This window comes from Liolophura sinensis, chromosome 6 (genome assembly GCF_032854445.1).
Source record: "Liolophura sinensis isolate JHLJ2023 chromosome 6, CUHK_Ljap_v2, whole genome shotgun sequence".
Classification (NCBI taxonomy): Eukaryota; Metazoa; Mollusca; class Polyplacophora; order Chitonida; family Chitonidae; genus Liolophura; species Liolophura sinensis.
The window spans coordinates 13,629,312-13,651,669 of NC_088300.1; the positions used below are offsets into that span (position 1 = coordinate 13,629,312).

At 37.8% G+C, this 22,358-nt stretch overlaps 2 protein-coding genes across 2 annotated transcripts; both read right to left on the reverse strand.

Annotated features, from left to right (window-relative positions):
* Positions 1 to 1,042: 1,042 nt before the first annotated feature.
* Positions 1,043 to 1,552, reverse strand: LOC135466912 (uncharacterized). Its single transcript, XM_064744664.1, has one exon. It carries the CDS (start codon positions 1,550 to 1,552, stop codon positions 1,043 to 1,045), a length of 510 nt encoding a protein of 169 aa, XP_064600734.1.
* A 3,788-nt stretch (positions 1,553 to 5,340) lies between these two features.
* Positions 5,341 to 21,901, reverse strand: LOC135466913 (homeobox protein SIX6-like). The gene is made up of 2 exons (XM_064744665.1): positions 21,330 to 21,901; positions 5,341 to 5,623 (listed from the first exon to the last, which is right to left on the reverse strand). The coding sequence occupies exons 1-2, from the start codon at positions 21,899 to 21,901 to the stop codon at positions 5,341 to 5,343; spliced, it is 855 nt and encodes a 284-aa protein (XP_064600735.1).
* Between the last annotated feature and the right edge of the window lie 457 nt (positions 21,902 to 22,358).

A 22,358-nucleotide genomic window follows, 5' to 3' on the forward strand; every position in this document is an offset into this window, starting at 1 on the left:
CTAAAATAGTAAAATTACAAGAGTTAAAAATTAAAGAGTTATAAAAAGTTAAAATTAAAATTACAAGTTATTATATAGACGGTGATGGTGGATGGAGTGATATCACATACATATCAAGTACAATATCGAGATACTGAAGCAAATAAATACAAATAAATAAAAAAAATCAAAACTTATTGAAAATTACAAGAACATAGTTATTATATACGCGGTGATGGTGGATACAGTCATATTACATACATATCACTTACAATATCGAGATACTGAAGCGCACACTTTGTAGCAATATGTGGACATAATACAGCACAGTTAAACAGTTAAAAAGTGTAACGAAACTGAACATTTAAATTGTTCCTTCTGATGAGATTTTTAAAAGTACAAAAGTACTGGCCCTAAAAATACCAATCGTTTATCTTTCGCCCATCAAATACTATGACTTTGCAGGTGCTAAACTTTTGAATACAGATAGGTTCTTATACATTTACATTAATATTTATTTAAAAATTTCATCAGTTGCGTTTGTTTGAAAACGGGTGTTTGTACTCTGTTCAGCTAGTTAATTACCACACAAGAACTACAGATCTTCATCACACTGGCGTTTTAAGACCTGTTGTTTCATAAATAAATGTATAAGGAAAATGTCTTCCTTTTCTAGAAGCAGACATGACATCCTTACATAATCTGACAAAATTGATATTTTCGCGAGCACCAGCATTTGTTTTTACATGAAAGTGCATTGTTGTAAATTTTGTCTACTGGTTATTTATTTTGAACTGACCTGCAATTAGTGTGACGGCCTGTCGGTATTTATCAGAGAGGATGCACAGGTAGGTGTACAAGAGAGGATTTCACTTTTACCTCGGCAATAAGGTGTATGACAAAGGATTTCATTTTTCCTCGCCATTCTGCTGCATGACAGAGGATTTCACTTTTACATGGGCACTACGGTGTATGACAGAGGATTTCATTTTTACCTTGGCATTCTGCTGTATGACAGAGGATTTTATTTTTACCTGGGCACTTAGGTGTATGACACAGGATTTCACCTTACCTCGGCACTTAGGTTTATGACAGAGGATTTCACTTTTACCTCGACACTTTGGTGTATGACAGAGGATTTCACTTTTCCCTCGGCATTCCGCTGTATGGCGGAAGATTTCATTTTTACCTCGACATTCTGCTGTATGACAGAGGATTTCACTTTTCCCTCGGCATTCCGCTGTATGGCAGAGGATTTCATTTTTACCTCTGCATTCCGCTGTATGACAGAGGATTTCACCTTTACCTCTGCATTCTGCTGTATGACAGAGGATTTCACTTTTACCTCGCCATTCTGCTGTATGACAGAGGATTTCGCTTTTACCTCGGCATTCTGCTGTATGACAGAGGATTTCATTTTTACCTCGACATTCTGCTGTATGACAGAGGATTTCACCTTTCCCTCGGTATTCTGCTGTATGACAGAGGATTTCACTTTTACCTCGCCATTCTGCTGCATGACAGAGGATTTCACATTTACCTCGGCATTCTGCTGTATGACAGAGGATTTCATTTTTATGACAGAGTATGACAGCTGTATGACAGAGGCGTATGGCGGAAGATTTCATTTTACCTAGATGTATAACAGAGGATTTCACTTTTACCTCGGCATTCTGCTGTATGACAGAGGATTTCACTTTTACCTCTGCATTCCGCTGTATGGCAGAGGCGTATGGCGGAAGATTTCATTTTACCTCGGCACTTAGATGTATAACAGAGGATTTCATTTTTATCTGTGCTCTTAGGTGTATGGAAAGGGATTTTATTTTTACCTCGGCGTTTAGGTGTATGACAGAGGATTTCATTTTTACCTCGACAATAGATATATGGCAAAGAATTTCATTTTTACCTCGGCACTTAGGTGTATGACAGAGGATTTCCATTTTCCATCGGTACTCAGGTGTGTGAGACAGAGAGGGCTTCATTTTTATCTTGGCACTTAGGTAAATGGAAGAGAAGGGACTTCATTTTTACCTCGACAGTCAGGTGTATGGCAGACAGAGGACTTCATTTTTACCTCTGCGCTCAGCGGTATGGGAGAGAGGATATCTCACATTTATCTCGGCACTCAGGTATATGGGAGAGAGCTTCACTTTTACCTCGGCACTCAGGTGTATGAGAGAGAAAGGTCTTCATTTTCACCTTTTACTTTGGCACTTAGGTTTATGTGAGAGAGGATCTCATTTTTACCTCGACTCTCAAGTGCATAGGAGAGAGATGACTTCGTTTTGACTTCGAAGGATAGACGAATTCAGTTTTACCTTGGAACTCAGGTGTGTGACAGAAGAAGAAGATTTAATTTTTACCTCAGCACTTTGGTGTGTGAGAGATATAGGACTACAAATATATCTCAGCCATCAGCCGTGTATGGGAGAGAACGATCATTTTCACCTCGGCGCTCATGTGTATTTGAGAGACAAGACTTAAGTTTTACCATGGCTCTGAGAGACAGAGGACTTAACTTTTGCCTCAGCACTAAGGTGTATGAGAGACAGAGGGCTTCACTTTGACCTCGTCTTTCAGATGTATGGGAGAGAGAGGACTTCACTTTTACCTCAGCACTAAGGTGTATGAGAGACAGAGGGCTTCACTTTGACCTCGTCTTTCAGATGTATGGGAGAGAGAGGACTTCACTTTTACCTCAGCACTAAGGTGTATGAGAGACAGAGGGCTTCACTTTGACCTCGTCTTTCAGATGTATGGGAGAGAGAGGACTTCACTTTCACCTCAGCACTAAGGTGTATGAGAGACAGAGGGCTTCACTTTGACCTCGTCTTTCAGATGTATGGGAGAGAGAGGGCTTCACTTGTACCTCAGCACTAAGGTGTATGAGAGACAGAGGGCTTCACTTGTACCTCAGCACTAAGGTGTATGAGAGATAGAGGGCTTCACTTTTACTCGCCTTTCAGATGTATGGGAGAGAGATGACTTCATTTTAACCTCGGCACTCAAGTGTATGAGAAGGAGAGGGTTTCATTTTTTGCCTCGGTACTCAGATTTATGCGAGATAGTGCATGAATTTCTTCTTTACCTCGGTATTCAGGTGTATGAGACTCACGTGTATAGGAGAAAGAAAACTTCACTTTTACCCCGACACTGATGTATGAGAGAGAGATGAGTTCAGTCCAGCTTTATTATATTTTCACATTTACAAGCCTGCTAAGAATTAAATCTAAAGGCGGCATTTCTGTTTTTATCATCCAGTTACCAACATTACTAGACACATCTCCCCTGTTAGCAACTCAAGGCAATCAATCAACCAGCCATTCTCCAATAAATGGAAATCATTAATTAGTCAAGTAATCAATACCGTACTTTTTGCTTACTGATTTCATGTCTTGGAGTTAAAAATGCACTGGAGTTCAGAAAAAGACGGATTACCCATTGCCATCTGAGAATCTTCCCTGTCGTGATATACGCTCTTACGTCCTAAAATGCCAACCTAAAATATTCCACATGAAAACGATGTGCCTCACAATGCACATCCAAATCCCATACGACCCATATTTCTAACACTTAAAAATTGGCAACTTTTGACCTTCTTCACTTTGGGCTAGCTATGAATATATGAAAGAGTATAGATTAGAACACTTAAAACGTGTTACATAGTCCATTTTAAAAGACGACAGCGGAAGCGTTCTGCTACACGTAGACTTCATTTACTTATTTATTTGATTGGCGTTTCACGTCGTACTTAAGAATATTTCACTTATACGGCGGCAGCCAGCATTATGGTGGGAAGCCGGACAGAGCCCGGGGAAACCCCCGGCCATCCGCTGGTTGTTGGCCGACCTTCCTACGTAACAAAGACTTCATGAAAAGATTGTTGTCACAGGGAATGTAGTCGTAGTGCTGATATTGCTGACTTATAAAGACTGATATATGCATCTCCTGAGATAGTGGACAGGGCAAATGTCACGGCATGGAAATACGCACGGTCAGTACAACCGTAAAACATCAAATCATGGTTATACCAATTCTTATCAGTGAATATCCAAACACTCAAACAAAATGTACAGTCATGTACATCAATAAACAATTTTAATTGACTCTTGTTTACAGAAACAAAATGGCACACCGAGGTAGTTGCACAAAATATACACAGACGAGCTTACAAAACACAGCGCCTCTTTGGGAAAAATTCTACCCAGCTTTGATGCGGATTTGAAGCCAAAACCAAACAAAATTTCCATGTGACTACGGCTTGTGCAGTTCCGGAACTTCCATTTCCAAGGATGAAGAACAGATGGTTCGCACTACTATTATGGCAATGTAAAAACGTAAGATGAAGGTATGGCAAGCTAAAGCACTTTTTTGAGTTTCCAAATAACATTAATCTTGTATAAGCCTTACAAGTCGAAATGAAACAAGGGAATCTTCACAATAACGGCATAATAATATAAATAAAGACGACGTGGTTTACACAGAAGTAAAAGTTATGCCGTGCGAAAGACTCCAATAGAGTTCTTGACAGACACGACGCATGGACAACAAATGTATATCACAAAGCAACAGCTCTTTGTACGTCTGACATATTTTCAGCACTGTAATATATCTTTATATAGTACATTTATACACAATGGCGAATGTTGACACTTTGATATATTTACACTACTTAAAGAGATACAGACTCTGTTCTGATTGGCTGGTGTGAGAGATAAGCAAGTACATGCTATGTCTTGCCTAAATTCAATTTTAGGTATGGTAGATTTAAGATTTAACCCAAGAAACCCTATCTCCACTGTCGGCCAAGCAGCGTCGGTTCTGTACCTATTTAAACTAAAAAGAAAACTTGAGTAACCTTGATTTTTAGAATAATTCACGAGTAAAATACATCTTGTGTAACACATGTTGGTTAATATGAGTTATAGCGACATATACATGTAGGAACATCTAGGAGTAAGTTTTAGAGTAGGGAATATGAAAGGACGATCGCAGAAAATAGGCCTACATGTACTCAAGTGTATATTTTGCGCACGTGACAATCAAGTTTTGTGAGCTACAATTTTCAGTAAGTGTCATATTTAAACGAGTCGACTATTTCAATATAAAATGTTATCCTCCTGGTTTCGTTTTGTCAAGTATTCAAGGCATATCATTGAGTGTATGAATAAGCCACTATATAGATTCCATTTCAATTCAAATCTTCTCACACATATGTACATAACGCTGAAGAAAGCCAGTGATGATATCACGACATGTGGTGGATCCCGTTGATAAATTTTGAAGAGGAAACATACATATCCTGTTTGGATTGCAATGCGTTAATGTCCAAACAGCGAACTGGCAGCAGAAATTTGTCTATGATTCCGGTGGACATGGGGAATCTACGACAATAAAATCGTCCTTGTCATAGTCCATGTCAAAATTCAACACCTTTGATTTTAATGTTCGTTCATCTTCTTCGCATTCTGCATCTTTGTCCGAGGCAGGAGAGCTAGCTTCACTTCGACAGCCACTGTTTCGTAGATCATTGGTTTCCGGTGAGCCTCGGTTTGATTCGAAAGGTTGACAGATATCTTCGTCAGAAGTGTCGTCACATTTAGATGGACTTTGAAATTGTGACTGGTATCTCTGGTGAAGTCTGCAATGAAACAAAGCCAACCCAAATTAATTTAGAATATAACCAAGCAATTTATGCGATGAATTTTTCTGAAATATGATACATGAATATTCCTTTAACTCAGTTATATCAGGGCACAAAAAGTTGATGAAACAACCATCAGATGTTTTAATATATGTCCTTGTCATAAAACGCTTTTGTGCGTCATTATCGCATTTAAAATCTCTCTTTGTCAATATTACGGAAACCATTTTCGGCGTGTAGGCTAGTGAAAACCGAGATACAAAAACAAAATTACCATGGTATGTCGTAACAGCTAGGTACACTGTAATTCACGCGAGATCAAAATATTGGCTTGGAGAAGCTCTTGAAAAATACATAGAAATATTAAGCTAGAAAACTGGCCAATTAGTGCATAGTCCCGATAAAGACCCGACTGCACACTTTAATCAATAGAAGTAATTGTGTCCGATAAAGGTTTGGAGGAAACTTGGGAATTGTCCGTTCCTTGTGATTAGCAAAATGCAACGAACGAATCTGTGAACCTCTCGCCATATAATGGTTGTGAAAGTGGAATGCAGGTGCTATACCTGAACGGAGAGAATGCAGAATACAATGATGAATTATACAATTTCCATTTTACGTTATTAGTTTGAAAATGTTTCTAAAATGATAAAATGGTGAAAATAACTTATGTATTTGTACATATGCATTAGCATATACCATTGGAAAAATAGGGCTTTGTGCCTTTTGTCATACCAGAAATAGTTAACAAGAAAAGATTGAGGAATCATGTGGTATCTTTTAATTCATGTTGTCACTTAGGAAAGGGCTTTGTCAAGCCTGGTACATAGGAAAACTACCTACATTTGTTTTTGTTACACGCGTACAGGACTTTTCGTGATCTAACTGTTCAATCTAATATTTCTCTGGAGAGCTAATCAAATTCCGAAGGTAAGAGTTCAGCAGAACCTTGTTGTTTGTACACCACCAAGCACGTGCTTTTATGATCAGTTGTTATAATAGCTTATCATAAATCATACTATGTTTATTTTTGTCTGGATAAAAATTTCACACACAGAGAATTAATTATGAACTGCATGGATGTCCTTTTCGGGGATATCAGCTATATTTTTTTCTGGCGACGTTGAAATCTATTGGCGTTTTTGTACCTCTTATAAACAGATTTTATTCATAAATGTATATACGTTTCTTTCTGTGTGAATAAGCACTCGTTCGTATTGGTTCTAGAGGTGTTTTTTGTCAATATTGACCCGAAACTTCTTTCATTACGTATATAGGTAATATACTAATATTAGAGATCGGATTTAGCTTAAATACATACACCCGTACATTTAAGTATAGGAATATAACGATAATTTCCTATTATTTTCCATTCTGAAAAGGAGTAGAGGGATCTTCAAATAGAAATAGGCAATTCAACAACAACCCTTTTTCAGGTTTCAAGTGAGTTTCCAAGATGCCAACGAAATGCGCTTTAGCAGCCAAGTAAATCAGCTTTCGCTTAAATTACGTGCTCTCCACTACAATAATGTCCTCTTGAAAATCGACAAAAGTTTTTCTCAACCATTCACGGGTTGTCTCTCGTCGTCTCGAGCTAACAATGGGCTTGTAAAGTGACAATTGTACCGAGGACAAGAACACCAATTCTGGATTGAGCCATTGATCTGACGACGGGCCAATCTGAGCTCAGACAAACAGTTAATCCATATTGGAGCGTCGTAGGGCAATCGTTAACCTGTACACAGCTGGCCTGCAAATCACGTTTCCGAACGGCAGTGTATAGTCAAACGAAGACACACATCGCTTCAAGCAAGACTATTTTTCTTGTGTAAATGCAAACTATACTTTTATGTAATAGTACTCTCAGAAATCATTAGATCTCGACGATGCCAAGGTTCACACCCGAGAGTAAGTGAGGCCGAAAGGCAAGCCGCGTAGGAACTATATGATCATTTGCTTGAGAAAATGTTGGAGATGAAAATAAATGGGAAAAGTTGGTATGCAGAAGAAAGAATTTCCTATTTCACAGCTCACATAGAACCAAGTTAAGCGCAAAACTTTACAGCACTGAGGGTTTACTTTCATTTTGTTACTGATTTTCTCAACGTTTCAGAAATAACATTTAAAGTATTTTCCTTCCAGGATGAAGAATTAATGAATGAATATGATTATAAACGTCACGTGGGTAGTATTTCAGTCATATCGTGGCGATAAAGGATGAAAAAGGTTAACAGCAGTAAGGATAAAGTTCCCACTTGAGTTATATATTTGTCTCTGTATTACCTCACCGCAAACGGTAGCTATACATAAAAACGCTCTCATCCTCTTGTATACACGAAGATATATGACATTGCCTTACTCGGTATGCAAGGGTTATTTTAATCAAACCACCCAAACAATTAACTGCTAATTAAATAGCTACTCCCACTGATACACAAGGGTCATCTGATCGCCTAGAGATTACAACACGAATGCCGTTAAAGGAAGTTTGTTTTGATGTACATCGAGCCCCTGTTTACAAGATGAGCGAAAAATCTCGGAGGCTCGGTCACTTTTGACAATTAATTTGGAAGTATTTTTATCTAATCGGTGTGCAGTAATTACTAATGAGAACAGGTAACTCGACCCATGTGTTAGTGACTGAAAAGAAAAGAGAGAGCGCAAACAACGTGAAGTGTTTAGCAATTTGGTTTATCTCATTTAGTTTATGCCTGGGAGCGCTTGTCACGTCGGACAAGGGTATAACTGTCATCAAGCAGGCTGATGATTGCCGATACACCCTAAACAACATTCGTTAACATGGCAGAGTATATAGCCACATGAAACACAACCCGTCTTTAATAAGCGGCTAGATAATCTTCTTCATACGAGAGCACAAAAAAGTCAAATAACATTGTGATGAGACTGGGAAATCTGTAAGTCGTTTGGTAATGTCTATGGGACGGATCTGTGGTTGACACATCGGCGCCATGCCGTCATGTCAAAACAGTTAGTGATTTGTACGCTGAAGTCTCAGTGCCGAGGCGAGCTGAAGGTCAAGTAACTTAAATAACTCACCTGACAAGGTGCTCATGCTATTTCAGAAATGATTCAAATACATAAAACCACTTGTGCTTGGTGTTGCTCCTTTTCCATAAACTCATCGAAATATCATATAATTTCCATCGCTTCGTGCATCGATTTTTATTTATTTATTTGTTTGACTGAGGTGGATTTTTAAAAACTATTTCCATAAATGTTCTCACCATTATAAGTATGATTTAATAACAACCATAGAAAGAAGGATCTAGGAACAATTACGCAAACAAAAAAATATTGAAAAGAAATTAAGAGAGTTAACATTTCTTGAAATTCAAATAAATATTACAGATAAGATGGAGATAAGTAAAATAATTCAGACAAATTGTTGAAAATTTAAGTGCAGCTGATATAAAACCAATACTATATACAAGAAAGTTACATATTTGTTGGATCCGTAATAAAGAGTTAGAGGTCTACTTTGTGAGTACTAATTCATTGCACGAAAATATTGATTTGCTATCTGTTATGACCTTTCGATATTTGCTTTCTTTTCTTCAGAGTCTCAGGTTATTGTGAGTGGCAATAGAGAAAGCATCCATTGTTCCAAACAAAGGTTATAATTGCTTTTATCCACGTAATACAAAACAAACCATGCTCGCAGGTGAAGCAATTTAAACGGAAATTAGATTAACACCAGCTTCTTGTTTAATAAAATATATGTGCAATTACTGTTTACAATTTTAATGGTGATTGCGTACAATCATGAAATGAACAGGAGGCCAAAATTAAAGCAAATGCATGTGATCAAGATTATGAGAAATAGTAAAACGTGAAATCGTCATTAGTTGTCGGGTGCATTGTCAGTTTATTGTGCACACAAGTCGTCTAAATGGTCTTTTCGGTTCCATTTTGTCTACGGAAAGAGCCGAGAACATGCCTGCAGGGACTCGACATGACAAAGAAACAGGTGGTTTGATCAACAGCCTAATTGGCTGTACCTGTCACGCACTGGCGAGATTTCAGAGGTCTCGCGTGATCTTGATCCCGTCTTCCCCAGCCCGAGGAGAGAGGCGGCGCTGACCAATTATCAGGCAGACATCTTGATCAGCCGAAATACCGGATTGTTCGCTTTCAGCAGCTTTATTGAAATGCTGGCCACGAGACAGGTCGACGGGCGCCAATCCGTCTCATGAATATTCATGAAGGAGTGCCGCGCATTACATTTTGACTTCAGGCGTAGCGAGGTGGTGTCTCTGTTGTTGTTTACATCTACAATTACTTACTAATAAACCAGACTAGTTGCCAATTAAGGTAATAATGAGTGTATTCTTGTTAACATCTCCAATAAATTATCAAATGGCATTCTCAATATACCAATTTTGATGATTCTATAAAATACCGACCTATGGCCAATATAAATATAACAACCCGAGCGACTGTGCGACATTATACAAATGCAGGAACGGCTTTTTCAATATGTTTACATTCTGCAATGAGATTGCGACCGTCCAGAAATGAGTCAGATCGATCTCTTCTCTCCAGAAGCCATACATTTCACTTCTTAAATGCAACTATTTGAACTGGGAGTTCACCGGCATGTCTGTTAAGCAGTTAGTACGATGTTTTCGTCCCCTTGATGTGACTTTGTTTACAATGCTTTTTTTAAATTATTTTGACAGAATTTATAGCATTATCCCCGATATATGCAGACAAATGTATATAGTTTACCATATATACACTGGCGATTACAAAACACACAAAATTAATTCTAGGCCAATTTCAGTCACATTTGTTGATTTTAAATTCTTTAGGAGAAAGAAACTTAACAGAAATTATCCCTTCTTATAATACATGTATATACTTTTCAACTATAGCTGTGAATTTGTTTTACCCACTGCAACCCCTTCCCTTTAAATGTTAAAGTTATGTATATAAACTTGACAGCATATATGTATTAACAAAACACGTGGATCTAACAAACATGTATTACATAACATTTTATGTCTAATAACTTTCTACTGATTTTGGCAATGCTCTTGTATTGTCACGTATGTGAATCATTCACAGTTCTGACAATAAGCACGAGATTACTATGACTACGAAGTTACGATGCCAATATAACGTCAGCGTTTTGTCCGATCAATCTCAGAATGTTTCAGATACTTAAAGAAGCAACCATTAAGCTATATGAGTGGTTGTTCCCTTGACGCAAAGAAATCTTGGCAAGCTTGCTATAGAATGTAGCGATACAGTATCTGCGTGCCATATTTGTTTGGAGAAGTTGTCTGGGACGGTTTTATGTTACCTTTAGAGTGTGACACGGGAAACCTTATCCGTAAATTAAGCTGAAGAAGCCAGCATGTTTCCGACTGCGGTTTAATCTTGCGAGCTCTTTCCGCTAATCGGTTTAGATTCCGAACACGATCGGGTTAAGCACGCGTGAAGAGATTTCACTGGGGACGCTGTTAACTTTACACACACACAAATGGACTCGTTACTGGTACGACTGTCACCCGACCTAACTGTTTCTTATTTGTTTATTTGTTATTTTAGGTTGATGGTGACAAGAAAGTGACACTCGATAATGAAAACTCGTAATTCGTTTGTCCGGCACGTCCATCAAAAGTCTAGAACCTTTGTATCTCGTGTCCCATCAAGTCGCCATGGTGCTGTTGCCTGAAAATTGAAAACACTCTCCGATTTATACAAAAAAGAGAAGCGCAACAAATCCTTTGACTCACTGATTAAATTCTCGGTTATTAAATACTGAAGTACTTTTTATTTAAGAAATATTTTATTTTTGTATAACAAAAACGAACAGGCGTCAGAACTGGGGAATGGTTTCATTTACCTAGAAAATTAAATGTATTTCTTAAATTCTTCATCCAAAACCAGGGACGAAGAGTTTCTGACACTCGTCATTTCTGTGTGACATCAGATGTAAAATTTAATTTAAGCTTCTTTATATCAAACAATTTTCTGAAACAAACCTGCTGAACTCCCTTAAACTTGTACAACCATCGGTTTTTTAATTGTTTCTTTCAAACGCCTGGAGGTGTAATAAGAATCCCAGGATGGTTATTTAAATTTTCTTATAACTACATAAACGAACGAAACAATTCTTAAATTCGTTAGGAATTTTTTTTGTCGCTTCTATTTCGGTCGGTAAAAGTCGCGTTTAAGTGACAAGTGAAGGGGTGACTGAGACTGCATAGTGGCTGGGGACGCCTGGAGTTGGAGAAGTGACAAGTAAAGTCTGAACCAGCCATGACCACTGTGACGTTCTCAGAAAACCAGTCAAGCATTTCACGTCAAAGTGAGGAGCAAAAAATCTGAAGACAGTTTGACACATGACAAGGACGATAGAACATTTCTTTAACAAGTGCATCCTTAATTAAGGTAATTAATTCGGCTAAGGGAGACTGTTTAAAATGGATTTATCTCAACAATTTCAGAACAGCATCGATGATTGGCTCGTATCTATTAATCTTACAAAAATTCAGCTTATTTCGGGTAACTATTTAAAGTGTTCAAAGCAGCCAGAGCAGGGTTCATTCAAAATGTTCAGGTCTGACTCTGTCAAGGTTCAGGATTCAAAACATATTTACATGATAGGGGTCAATATTTAAATGAAGGGAGTTGCTTGCTCATAGTGTATATTTATTCCACATGCACGCATATATAGGTATATAAAAAGGTCTTATATATTCATCCATGTGCAATTTACATTCCAAATGCTGCGAATTATAATATATGCATAAGGAAGATCGCACTGACCTAGACATGGCAAGATTGCGTGGATGACGTTTAGGTAACAATTGCACAATCGCATAACTGATTATGTAATTATATGGTCGTATGACACGATATTTCGGGGCGAAAAAAGACAGGCGTAAGTCTACATGCCACGGTTTAATTAAGGATAATATTCCGAAAAGATCCTGATAAACTCAAACAACCGATGAGTTTTGTACTGTATAATCAATGTAAATTTATATAATTATTTTCTTATGGCCTCTAGCGGAGAATTAGAGTTCATATCCTCCACGAGATTAACAAATTCTGATTGGGTTTCACAAGTATGTCTATGTATGTCTGATTCTGTAATATTTAACGTCGGATTTATTTTGATTGGATTGGATTCGAAGAGGAGTAAGGGCAAGCTAAATCGTACAAGAGGCTGGTAAATTCTGTCTGGTGGCCGTCATGTTGCTGGACAACAAAATGTGAAGCTTTCAGTCGTTCCTATTCAATGCTGAAACATCATTTAGGCTTTTTGTCATACAGAGCAGCTTTTGTTCAATATTTTGATGTGGCGATAAATTAGCTTCGATTATTATTGTTGTGTCCTTTGTTAAGACAAATTTGCTCTGACAACCACAGAGATGCCATCAAAACCGTATTTTATTGGATCAAAATTTACACGGCACAAGCTCCCCTTCCCCCAACCCCACCCCGGCATTTTTACCCAATAGGAGAATATAATCCAGCTTATTTAAACACATCTGACAATCCATGCCTACTTGCGCATGTAAAAATGACAATTCTGAATAAACAAGTACGAGAACGTTCTGATAAACCATTATCTAAAATCTATCAAATGGCTGTAGGGAAATGTTAATGAATAATATTTGCCTTATAATGTATAGAAGGAGAATACTGCATGGATTGTACAGACAAACAAATCAAACGCCACGTGAAGTCTAACTTTTTTCCGCATCGCCTTTTGCACGTGTGTCTGATATACGCATGATTGCTGTAAACAATAAGGAGCTGTTCTTGGGGAAACTATGCTTTCGTACTGTACTGATAGTGTATACATTTGCATTTTTTCTGAGTGACCTGGTGTATACATGTGGTATGATGGGTTTGGTATACAGTTATCCAATTACCAGGCGCTGCCATGCACATACCGCGTTGACGCCAGTGCCATTTTCTCTAGATGCAGATTACAAGAGCGATGTTATCAAGACATTCCAGTCTAATTACACTCCATCGACTCAGTTCAAAAATACATGGCAAGAATGAGATCATGGAGTTTCTGTATAGGATGCACATTAATAGCTTCAATAACTTATGATAGCTTTGAAATAATTTTACTCACTATACCGGTAAAAGCCGTAACAATCTGCCCAACAGGTGCCTTTAGAGATCTCAGTAGCACTTCCAAAGATAACGGAAATTGTGTGTGCGAATCACACAGTGCCCGGCTATTCTTGGAGAGAAAGAATATTTAAAAGCTGCTTTATGTTATGTTATTCATCCAGGTCAAAAAGCAGCGATTCACTTCAGTGGCTTGTTATGTATCTATACTGGTACTTGAATCTTTATTACCCAGTTGTCAAATTGTACATTTATGGAATATTAAAGATTACAACATACAGAGCAAGGCCAGCAAAACCAGTTTTCGACGACTGTGTGACAGTTGACAAATGGACACATGTAACCAGTATAATCTGGCCTCTTGTGAATTTACCTCAATTAAAGTTTGACTCTGACCCTTCCTGTAAATGCTAATAAATAGTTGCATCTTACACAGCCCCTGTATCACCATGCTTTTCTCTAGCTCAAGCAGGAAAAGGTTCTAATGGTCATGTAAATACTTAAATGGTAGCAACATATACTTCCCCTTGCCCCATAACTTTTCTGTAGCTGTTTTTCAGGTGCTTGGCATTGTGATCGGATTTGAATATATGATAATACGTTCACTTTTTCACAACATTCCCCCCTGTCTAGCTTCTAGAGAATCGAGCCAGCATGCACGCCGAAGGGGGTACTTGTCAGAAAGTGTCGAATTCCAAGTAGCACAAGTGCCGCTTCACTTCACGCACGAGCTCATTGGGCCATGGCAACTCTCAGAAAGAAAGCTTTTGTACGAGTTGTCAAGATGAGAGGCAAAATGACCGACTGATCGGACCAAATCGCTACCATTTCACAATAACATTAACCATGGTCAATTTGGTCTTAACTGGACGAACTAATTTCTCCACTGCCCGCGGTCAAATTAAACAGGCAACTTTACTTTAAGGGGCCTATGGAGCCGTTTTTAAGAATGTCAGCGGGCAGTTTTCATGGTCAGGATTGGTCTGAGCCAACACGCGCCAGGCTGACCAGACACTACCTCCAGACAACAGACGAAGTGTCTCTGTGAGCTCTCTTCACCTTTATGGGCCTGACCCACACATTTACATTTATGGCAGGTGCGACTCAAATCTTCTCAAACCTTCACACAACCTTTATACTGAATTATCTGTTATCACAGTGTTAAGTTTGACTGTTGGAAAAACATTGTGTTGCAATATTTCCTCCAATTATTGTTACATTACATGTACTTTAAAATGAGGGCGTCGGGGAAAATATTGTGAACCACTAAACGCGCACTGCCCGGTGGACTGTTCAAACTATCGAGGAAACTAAGAAGAAAAAGGCAACTGACAATTTATATAGTGATATGTTAATATCACGTCGTCATAATAGCTGAACGACATTCATTTACTCCAATCATAACACAAAATACCTAATAAATATTGTCATGTAACACCCAAATTCCGAAAATATACATTTAAAAATATTTTCGCTCATGTTGTTGAAGCTGAATGCTCGTGTTGTTGATTTAAACAACGTTAAATCTCTGAAGCACCTGAGAGTCATAAAATTGCAGCAAAACTGTCTATACACAGGTGAATTTTTTGAGGTCATTTAACCAACATAAACTATTTTCACACTTTTAATAAATAAAATATAAATAAATAAGGGTCATAAGTGGACAAATAGTTTTGAATTTAAATCTGAAATTCGTATACCACTCGTAAACCATAGCAAGATCTATTCCCAAAACAAACTATGACACCAGTTGCAAACAAATAGCAAATAAAGCTTGTAACATGTAAGACAAAAGCATTGATCAGTTTCCATTGACGCAGTGAATAGTTTTATAGGAACAAAATCCAAATGAAAATGAAAAATCGTTTATATTCCGTTTATAAAACGGTATATTTTTTACTACATCTGGCGTGCACCTATATGAAAATGCACGCATTTGTACACATGCCACTAGCCTAAAGTCTCTGGTAGTCAGGAAAGATCAGAGCACTTCAAAATTACTCATTTTAAATGAATGCATGCAGATGTAAGCAATAAATGAAGCATATAAAGTATAGTGGAGTAAATGCATTGATTTTTTAAGTGTACATTTTAATTAACTTCACACACGTTTGTGTAAATGGCTTTGATCCGCTCAACTCGTTCATTAGAAAAATCACTCTGTTTGTGGTGACGAATTAATAGGCAATACCTAAATCATTATACAGATGTATGTATCTATACTTCCGCATAGCACATGCATTTAAAATTAAATGTGCTAGGAAACGAACTACCAAGGCCCCACCTTGGACTTCATGTGCAGAAATACGAGGCTAAAAATATGCTTTATAAAAAATCTGGAAATAATAAATAACGTGACGTTGATACGTCAAGCTGATTAAATGCATTTATTACAGTCGGTAACGAATTAACGACCATTTGTCAACTATCTCACTGTCGTCGCTGAACAGTTTTCACTCACTACGCCGTAGTGTTTTAGATGTTGTCTATGCGATTAGCTGTCATATCACTTCTCTGCAGGCCAGATGCCAGCCAAGGCGTAATACGTCATCATTACATGTCTTAGCTGTCGTATACAAACATCAGATACGGTCTAGTCAGATGGCATAGCTCAAGTGGTCGTATAAGGGAGAATCAATCCGAATCAATTAAAACAAGTGTTAGAGAGAAACACAATAATCCATGACCAAATACCAAAACTGTGGTATACACGATGACCAGATGCTGTAACTTACACAATCTCGATAACCAGATGCCCTAGTCGTAAATTATACATACTCAATGACCAGATGCTGTATCTTACACATTCTCAACGATCAGATGCCATAACTTACACATACGAGATGACCAGATGCCGTAACTTATATATTCTCGATGACCAGATGCCCTAGCCGTAAATTATACATAGATGCCTTAACCGCAACTTACACATATTCGATGATCAGATGCCATAACTTACACATGCGAGATGACCAGATGCCGTATCTTACACATACTCGATGACTACATGCCGTAACTGTCACATAGGCGAAGCCCAGGTGCTGTAACTGTCATATAGGCGACGAGTAGATGCCATAACTTATACATACGTGATGACCAAATGCCGTAACTGTCACATAAGCGACGAGCAGATGCCAAAACTTTCACATACGCGATGACCAAATGCCGTAACTGTCACATAAGCGTCGAGCAGATGCCATAACTTATACATACGCGATGACCAAATGCCGTAACTGTCATATAAGCGATGAGTAGATGCCAAAACTTACACATACGCGATGGCCAAATGCCTTAGCTTACACATACTCAACGACCCGATGCCATTACTGTCACACACGCGCTGAAAAGATGGCGTAATTTCTAAACACGTGATGCTTGATGCTGCATGACACTTATGGGATAAACAGATGACATTTGCAATAATTGTTCAAGATGCCAATGTGCACATGTTAATTGTGATTACTTCTTCGGAATCACTGGGTGCCCTACTTGGCTCATGTTCCGATAAATTCATCTCAATCACTAGATGGGTAAGTGTGGCGTCTCATTTGATGAAGAAACTTTCCCTAACGTTTGATCGCAGGATACAATACTGTTACGCGAAATATTTCAAATATTACGAAATATTTCAAAATTAACTACACCTCTTTTTTCATGTTTAATTGCTCGTGTATATCTTACTACGACCAGAAGCTAAACTGAGAAGAATCATAATGGCATACTTCTAACATTTCTAAAGCCACTCAACTAAATATGTGGTGCATAAGGAGACGGACAAGTATTCAGCGTCAAGTACTTTCATTTGGCCAAAATAAGAAAGTAATAAAATTAAGCATTGAACTAGAACATAAAAATTAAGTAAGCACTAGCAGAAAAACTATTGAAAAGTGTTTCTGGACATACCTTTGTCTTAGGTCAAATGCAGTCAAATGTATTGATTGCATATATGGGCTGTATTAATGATGCATTCTGACCACCGGTACATTCAATTCATTGAAAAACATATGATAGTGGAAATATATTTGAGATACAGGTTCTCGATGGTCTTTCTTCTGAGGATCATTTTATATTTACTTTTCCTTTAAACTTTTCACTACTGAAAGTAAACTCTGTATCCAGAATTTATAAAACGTTCTGATGAAGGAGATTATTTGATTCTTTACGGCTACATATGAAAGATTGCAACGCTTCTTCACATACATAATATGCAAACTACCAAGAAATAAGACACCGCGGTAATCCTACTATGTTTATTATGTCTATTTCATTGTATCGCCTTAAATTCTATTTCCGTGCAAAAACGTCTACAGGCCAAAAGATCCCCGGGAGAAAAGGTCAGGTGAGAGAGCACTTTACTGAACTAATTCAATTAACGCATTCTTCACAGATACCGTTATTTTTGCGTATTTATTGAGATCGTACGGTGCCTGCTGTAATTAACAATTATCGCTTGGTTACGCCTGGTGCATTTTTATAACAATGCCAAATAACACGCCCACACTTTCGTCACGAATTGCCTCTATCGGGAAAAAGAACAACTAAGGGGAAGTAATTAAGCCACGTTTGTAAACTTGGATAGTCCCTATGAGTATAGATTTACGGTGCGATGAAAAGTGAATGTATGTATGCTTGGGGTTTTAAGATAAAAAAAAAAGTGATATGCGGTTTATTATGATGTGTGCTAAACAGACACTGATACCCAAGCTTTTCGGGCTTTTTCTCACCTGGACATGTAGCTATGTTGTTATAAAAACCCAGGGAAATCTTTTAGCCGGATACATGACACAGGGTGAAGCAAGAGACATGAGGTACGGTAACACAAAGTATAACCATGTGCAAAATAATCTTGCGTGCATTCCGTCGACTTCATAAATTTTACAGAACGCCTAAATTGTGGTTGTGTTGATATTTCAAGCTAATTAAAAGTAGTTCACCTACTTCACAGGTATCAGTTCACGAGTCTTTACAACACAGGGTAAATAGATATTGCTTTCAAAAAAAAACGTGCATGTGTCTGCATGCATTATTTACAGCTCATGTACTGCAGTCCCAAAATGACCACATATATGTACAAAGTAACTAATGGTGAAACAATGTTTATCACAGGGGATGAATATTTCATGGAAAACAGTATTGCATGTCTCTATTTCGTAAAAATATGTCATTTTATTTAGGTAAAATTGTTTCAGTCTAATACACTGACTTGAGTGATGATCTACATGTACACATGAAGGTGTTTTCATCCATAAATTAGTGCATTCATTCTTTTCTAATGCTTTAAAACACCGCAATTCTCAGAAGACGGTAAATAAATTGGCATATTGATCTCCTCAGCGTAACAGTAACTTTAAATTTAAAGAAAAAAGTAACTAATTCTTATATATGTGGTTCCATAGGTTGGAATACAGAACATATTCGAATCTAGCTCCAGTTATTGCTATACTGTGGCCCAGCTGGTGAGACGACAATCAAATAAATAAACTTTGCATCACACACCGAAGGAATGGTTCGATAGAATATATGCTGATAATAAACAGGTACTTGAAAAAATATATAAAAAAGATATAAATACACAGCTAAATTGTAAGCAACATCATCCGTTAAAACAAAAAAAAATTAAACAAAATAAGTATTGGTATATACGACATTCAAAACAGGCCTATGTACTGTGAGCTAAAACTAATATAAATTCAATTACACGCTAAGCTCACACATCTAAATATATTCCAGTTCAGTAAAATTAGCAAAAATATTGGCTTTTTTATATACGGCAACAAGAAACCCAAAACATTTTTCATTTATCATGTTTACAAAAAAATCATACATAAATAGCTCGGTGTATATGGACATTATTTGCTGTAGACATATAGACTTGTCTACATTTATTGGATATAGTTCTCATATTCAAAGTAATGTTTTCAATAAATTTCCAAACACAGACAACCCTTCAAAACTTCAAAGCTGCTATATATTTTAAACGATGCCAATGTAATTTGTATCTCCTTTCCTGAGTATATTTTCACTTTCAAGTTTGTGTAAACATATAAAATGTACATCCTATTTAAATTTTGAATTCTAAACCAACTGTATAGGTGTACATTAATCTAACTTCAATTGAATAAACTCTAAAATATTACCAAAGGAAAGATATGTTTATTGTAAATAAAATCATATTGTTTAAATCCGACTTAGTTTATCCCTAACAACATGATAAATAGCTTTCTTCATGCTTATCACACAATACAACCATTTATTGTTTGTCAGTAGACAATTAGATTGACCACTAAACTTTTCATATCAATGTAAAATAATTTATACTATATATATATATATATATATATATATATATACACACACTATTTATATTATGAATATATTTCTAGTAACTGAGGTAGTGGGTTGTAGAAAAGGAATTGTACCCACAGAAGCTAAACCATGTACTGGTAGTCGAAATGTATGCAGGACAGCTCGGTAACAAAAAATAAATTTGTTTCTAGTAATATGATAAATATAAATCATACCGATCGTATGACACAAAGTAATTATTGTTATTACTTCTTGAAAACCCGCAGATAAGTAAACCTGACAAAAATCATGCATGTACACAAACATATATGTTCATCATTAACTACTATTTCGGCAAATAAATGAATCACTTTATCACACATGTTTCGAAAGAGAAAATGGGTAGGCCTACCTTTTCATGATAAGAGAGTATAATTCTCATCAATTAGTTTATATGACGATGCCATAGAGGCATTGTTTATTGAACAACTACATGCTTACTGTGTCACTGATGAAGTCTTTTGTCATAACAACAACAACAAAGTAACTGGCTTTTTAACTTTCTTACACCCCTGTGTCTGTGTCCCTCACCATATTATAATGCTGATGGATATTTCTTCCACGTTTTAGTGTTTGCACCTTTGACAACATCTTTGTTCTGTGTTTTATCTGTTTGTAGTCTTATATGCATGTGGTTGAGTAGATGGTTTCGTCTCACTTATTTTCACACGGGTGCAAACATCACGCACGCTACTTAATTAAAGCGGTTAAAATCAACTTAAAGCAAAACTACCAGTATTCTATACCCCTCTGAATAAGCTTAAAAAGCGTCCATAAAAATTACTATGATATTAAGGTAATATAGTCGGTGTACCCCTGGGCTGTCGATTTATGTCTGTTTTATGACGGGTGGGTTAAACGACAGGGGCTATGTTTAATACCTGTTCCGGCCCAGAGTATGCATTATAAACAGCTAGTAAGCAATAAAAAACACACCTCGAAATTAACCATTTTAAATAGGTACGGAAAACTTTTCATTAGTTGCTAAGCAGGTATATAGCCTTCACTTACAGCAGCGGGAGCAATTTATTTCGAAATTCTTTTGATGTGTGCAAATCAAAGTAAATACATCACTGTTGTACCCTAAGAATAAATCACAATCAGCAAAATACATGATTTTACCTGGCAGTCTGTATAGACATAGTGATTATATATTTTGATGTCGAACGACAGCCGCAATATCAGGCGTTTGTTGAACCATTTACATTTGCTTACAACAACCCAATCTTCTTACCTGTTCTTGCTGGCCGCAGCCCGGTCTCTCTGTCGGCGGTTCTTGAACCAGTTACCCACCTGGGTTGGGGTAAGACCTGTCACCTGGGCCAACTCTCGTTTTTTGGTCGGGTTCGGATAAGGGTCTTTTAGATAGAACTCTCTCAGAAGATTTCGAGTCCGTTCTTTGAAGCAGTGGGACTTTTGCTCGCCGTCCCAAATCGTTCTGGGTAGGGGAAACTTCTTCCTGACTCGATACTTGTCTACGGGACCCAGCGGTCTCCCTCGTAGCCGCTCGGCTTCCAGGTAGTGCGACTCCAGCCACATCGCCTGCAGCCTGGCATGAGCGTCTTTGGCAAATTTGTGATTTTCCAAGATATGATAAAGGTCCCTGAAATTGCCGGTGTGAAATGCAACGGAAGCACGAGCTTTGAGTACGGACTCGTGCTGATTGAGTGCACCCACGGCCGCAGGGTTGACCGGCAACGACCACAGAAACCGTCCCAAACGCTCTATATCCCCACTCTCCTCTAGCGTTTCACAAACTTGGGCCACTTGGCTGGCCGTAAAATGTAGCATAGGCAGATGAAACATAACGAGTCTTGGACAAAAGCGCTCAAAACAAAACACAGTCCAGGCGACAAATCTTTGGAATATCACTACGCAGGAGTCCCCATAAATGTTATTGTCGATCAGACATTCCACGGAATATACAAGCGACTACATACCGACTGTGGGCTATTAATGTAGAAGAGGCGGGGATTGGTAGTTAGTGTAATTGTGCGTGCTGGCTTGTAAAGACGTGTCATACTGCGCAGCCCGGAAAGCGTTCTCAGAGGCCGACAATTCGACCTCCTCATCCTCGCTATTGATTGGCTGAAGTGCAGCCTCCATTTTCTGTTACCATGCCGACAACGTCAATCAGTGCCAGCGTCGCCCACTTCCTTTGTGCGAAGAAAACAAAGATGTTAAGCGGTAATTCTGTCGCGCAAAAGATCAACAAATCCCATCAGCGATAGTTAATTGTTGGCGGATTCTGTGCGACTCAGCT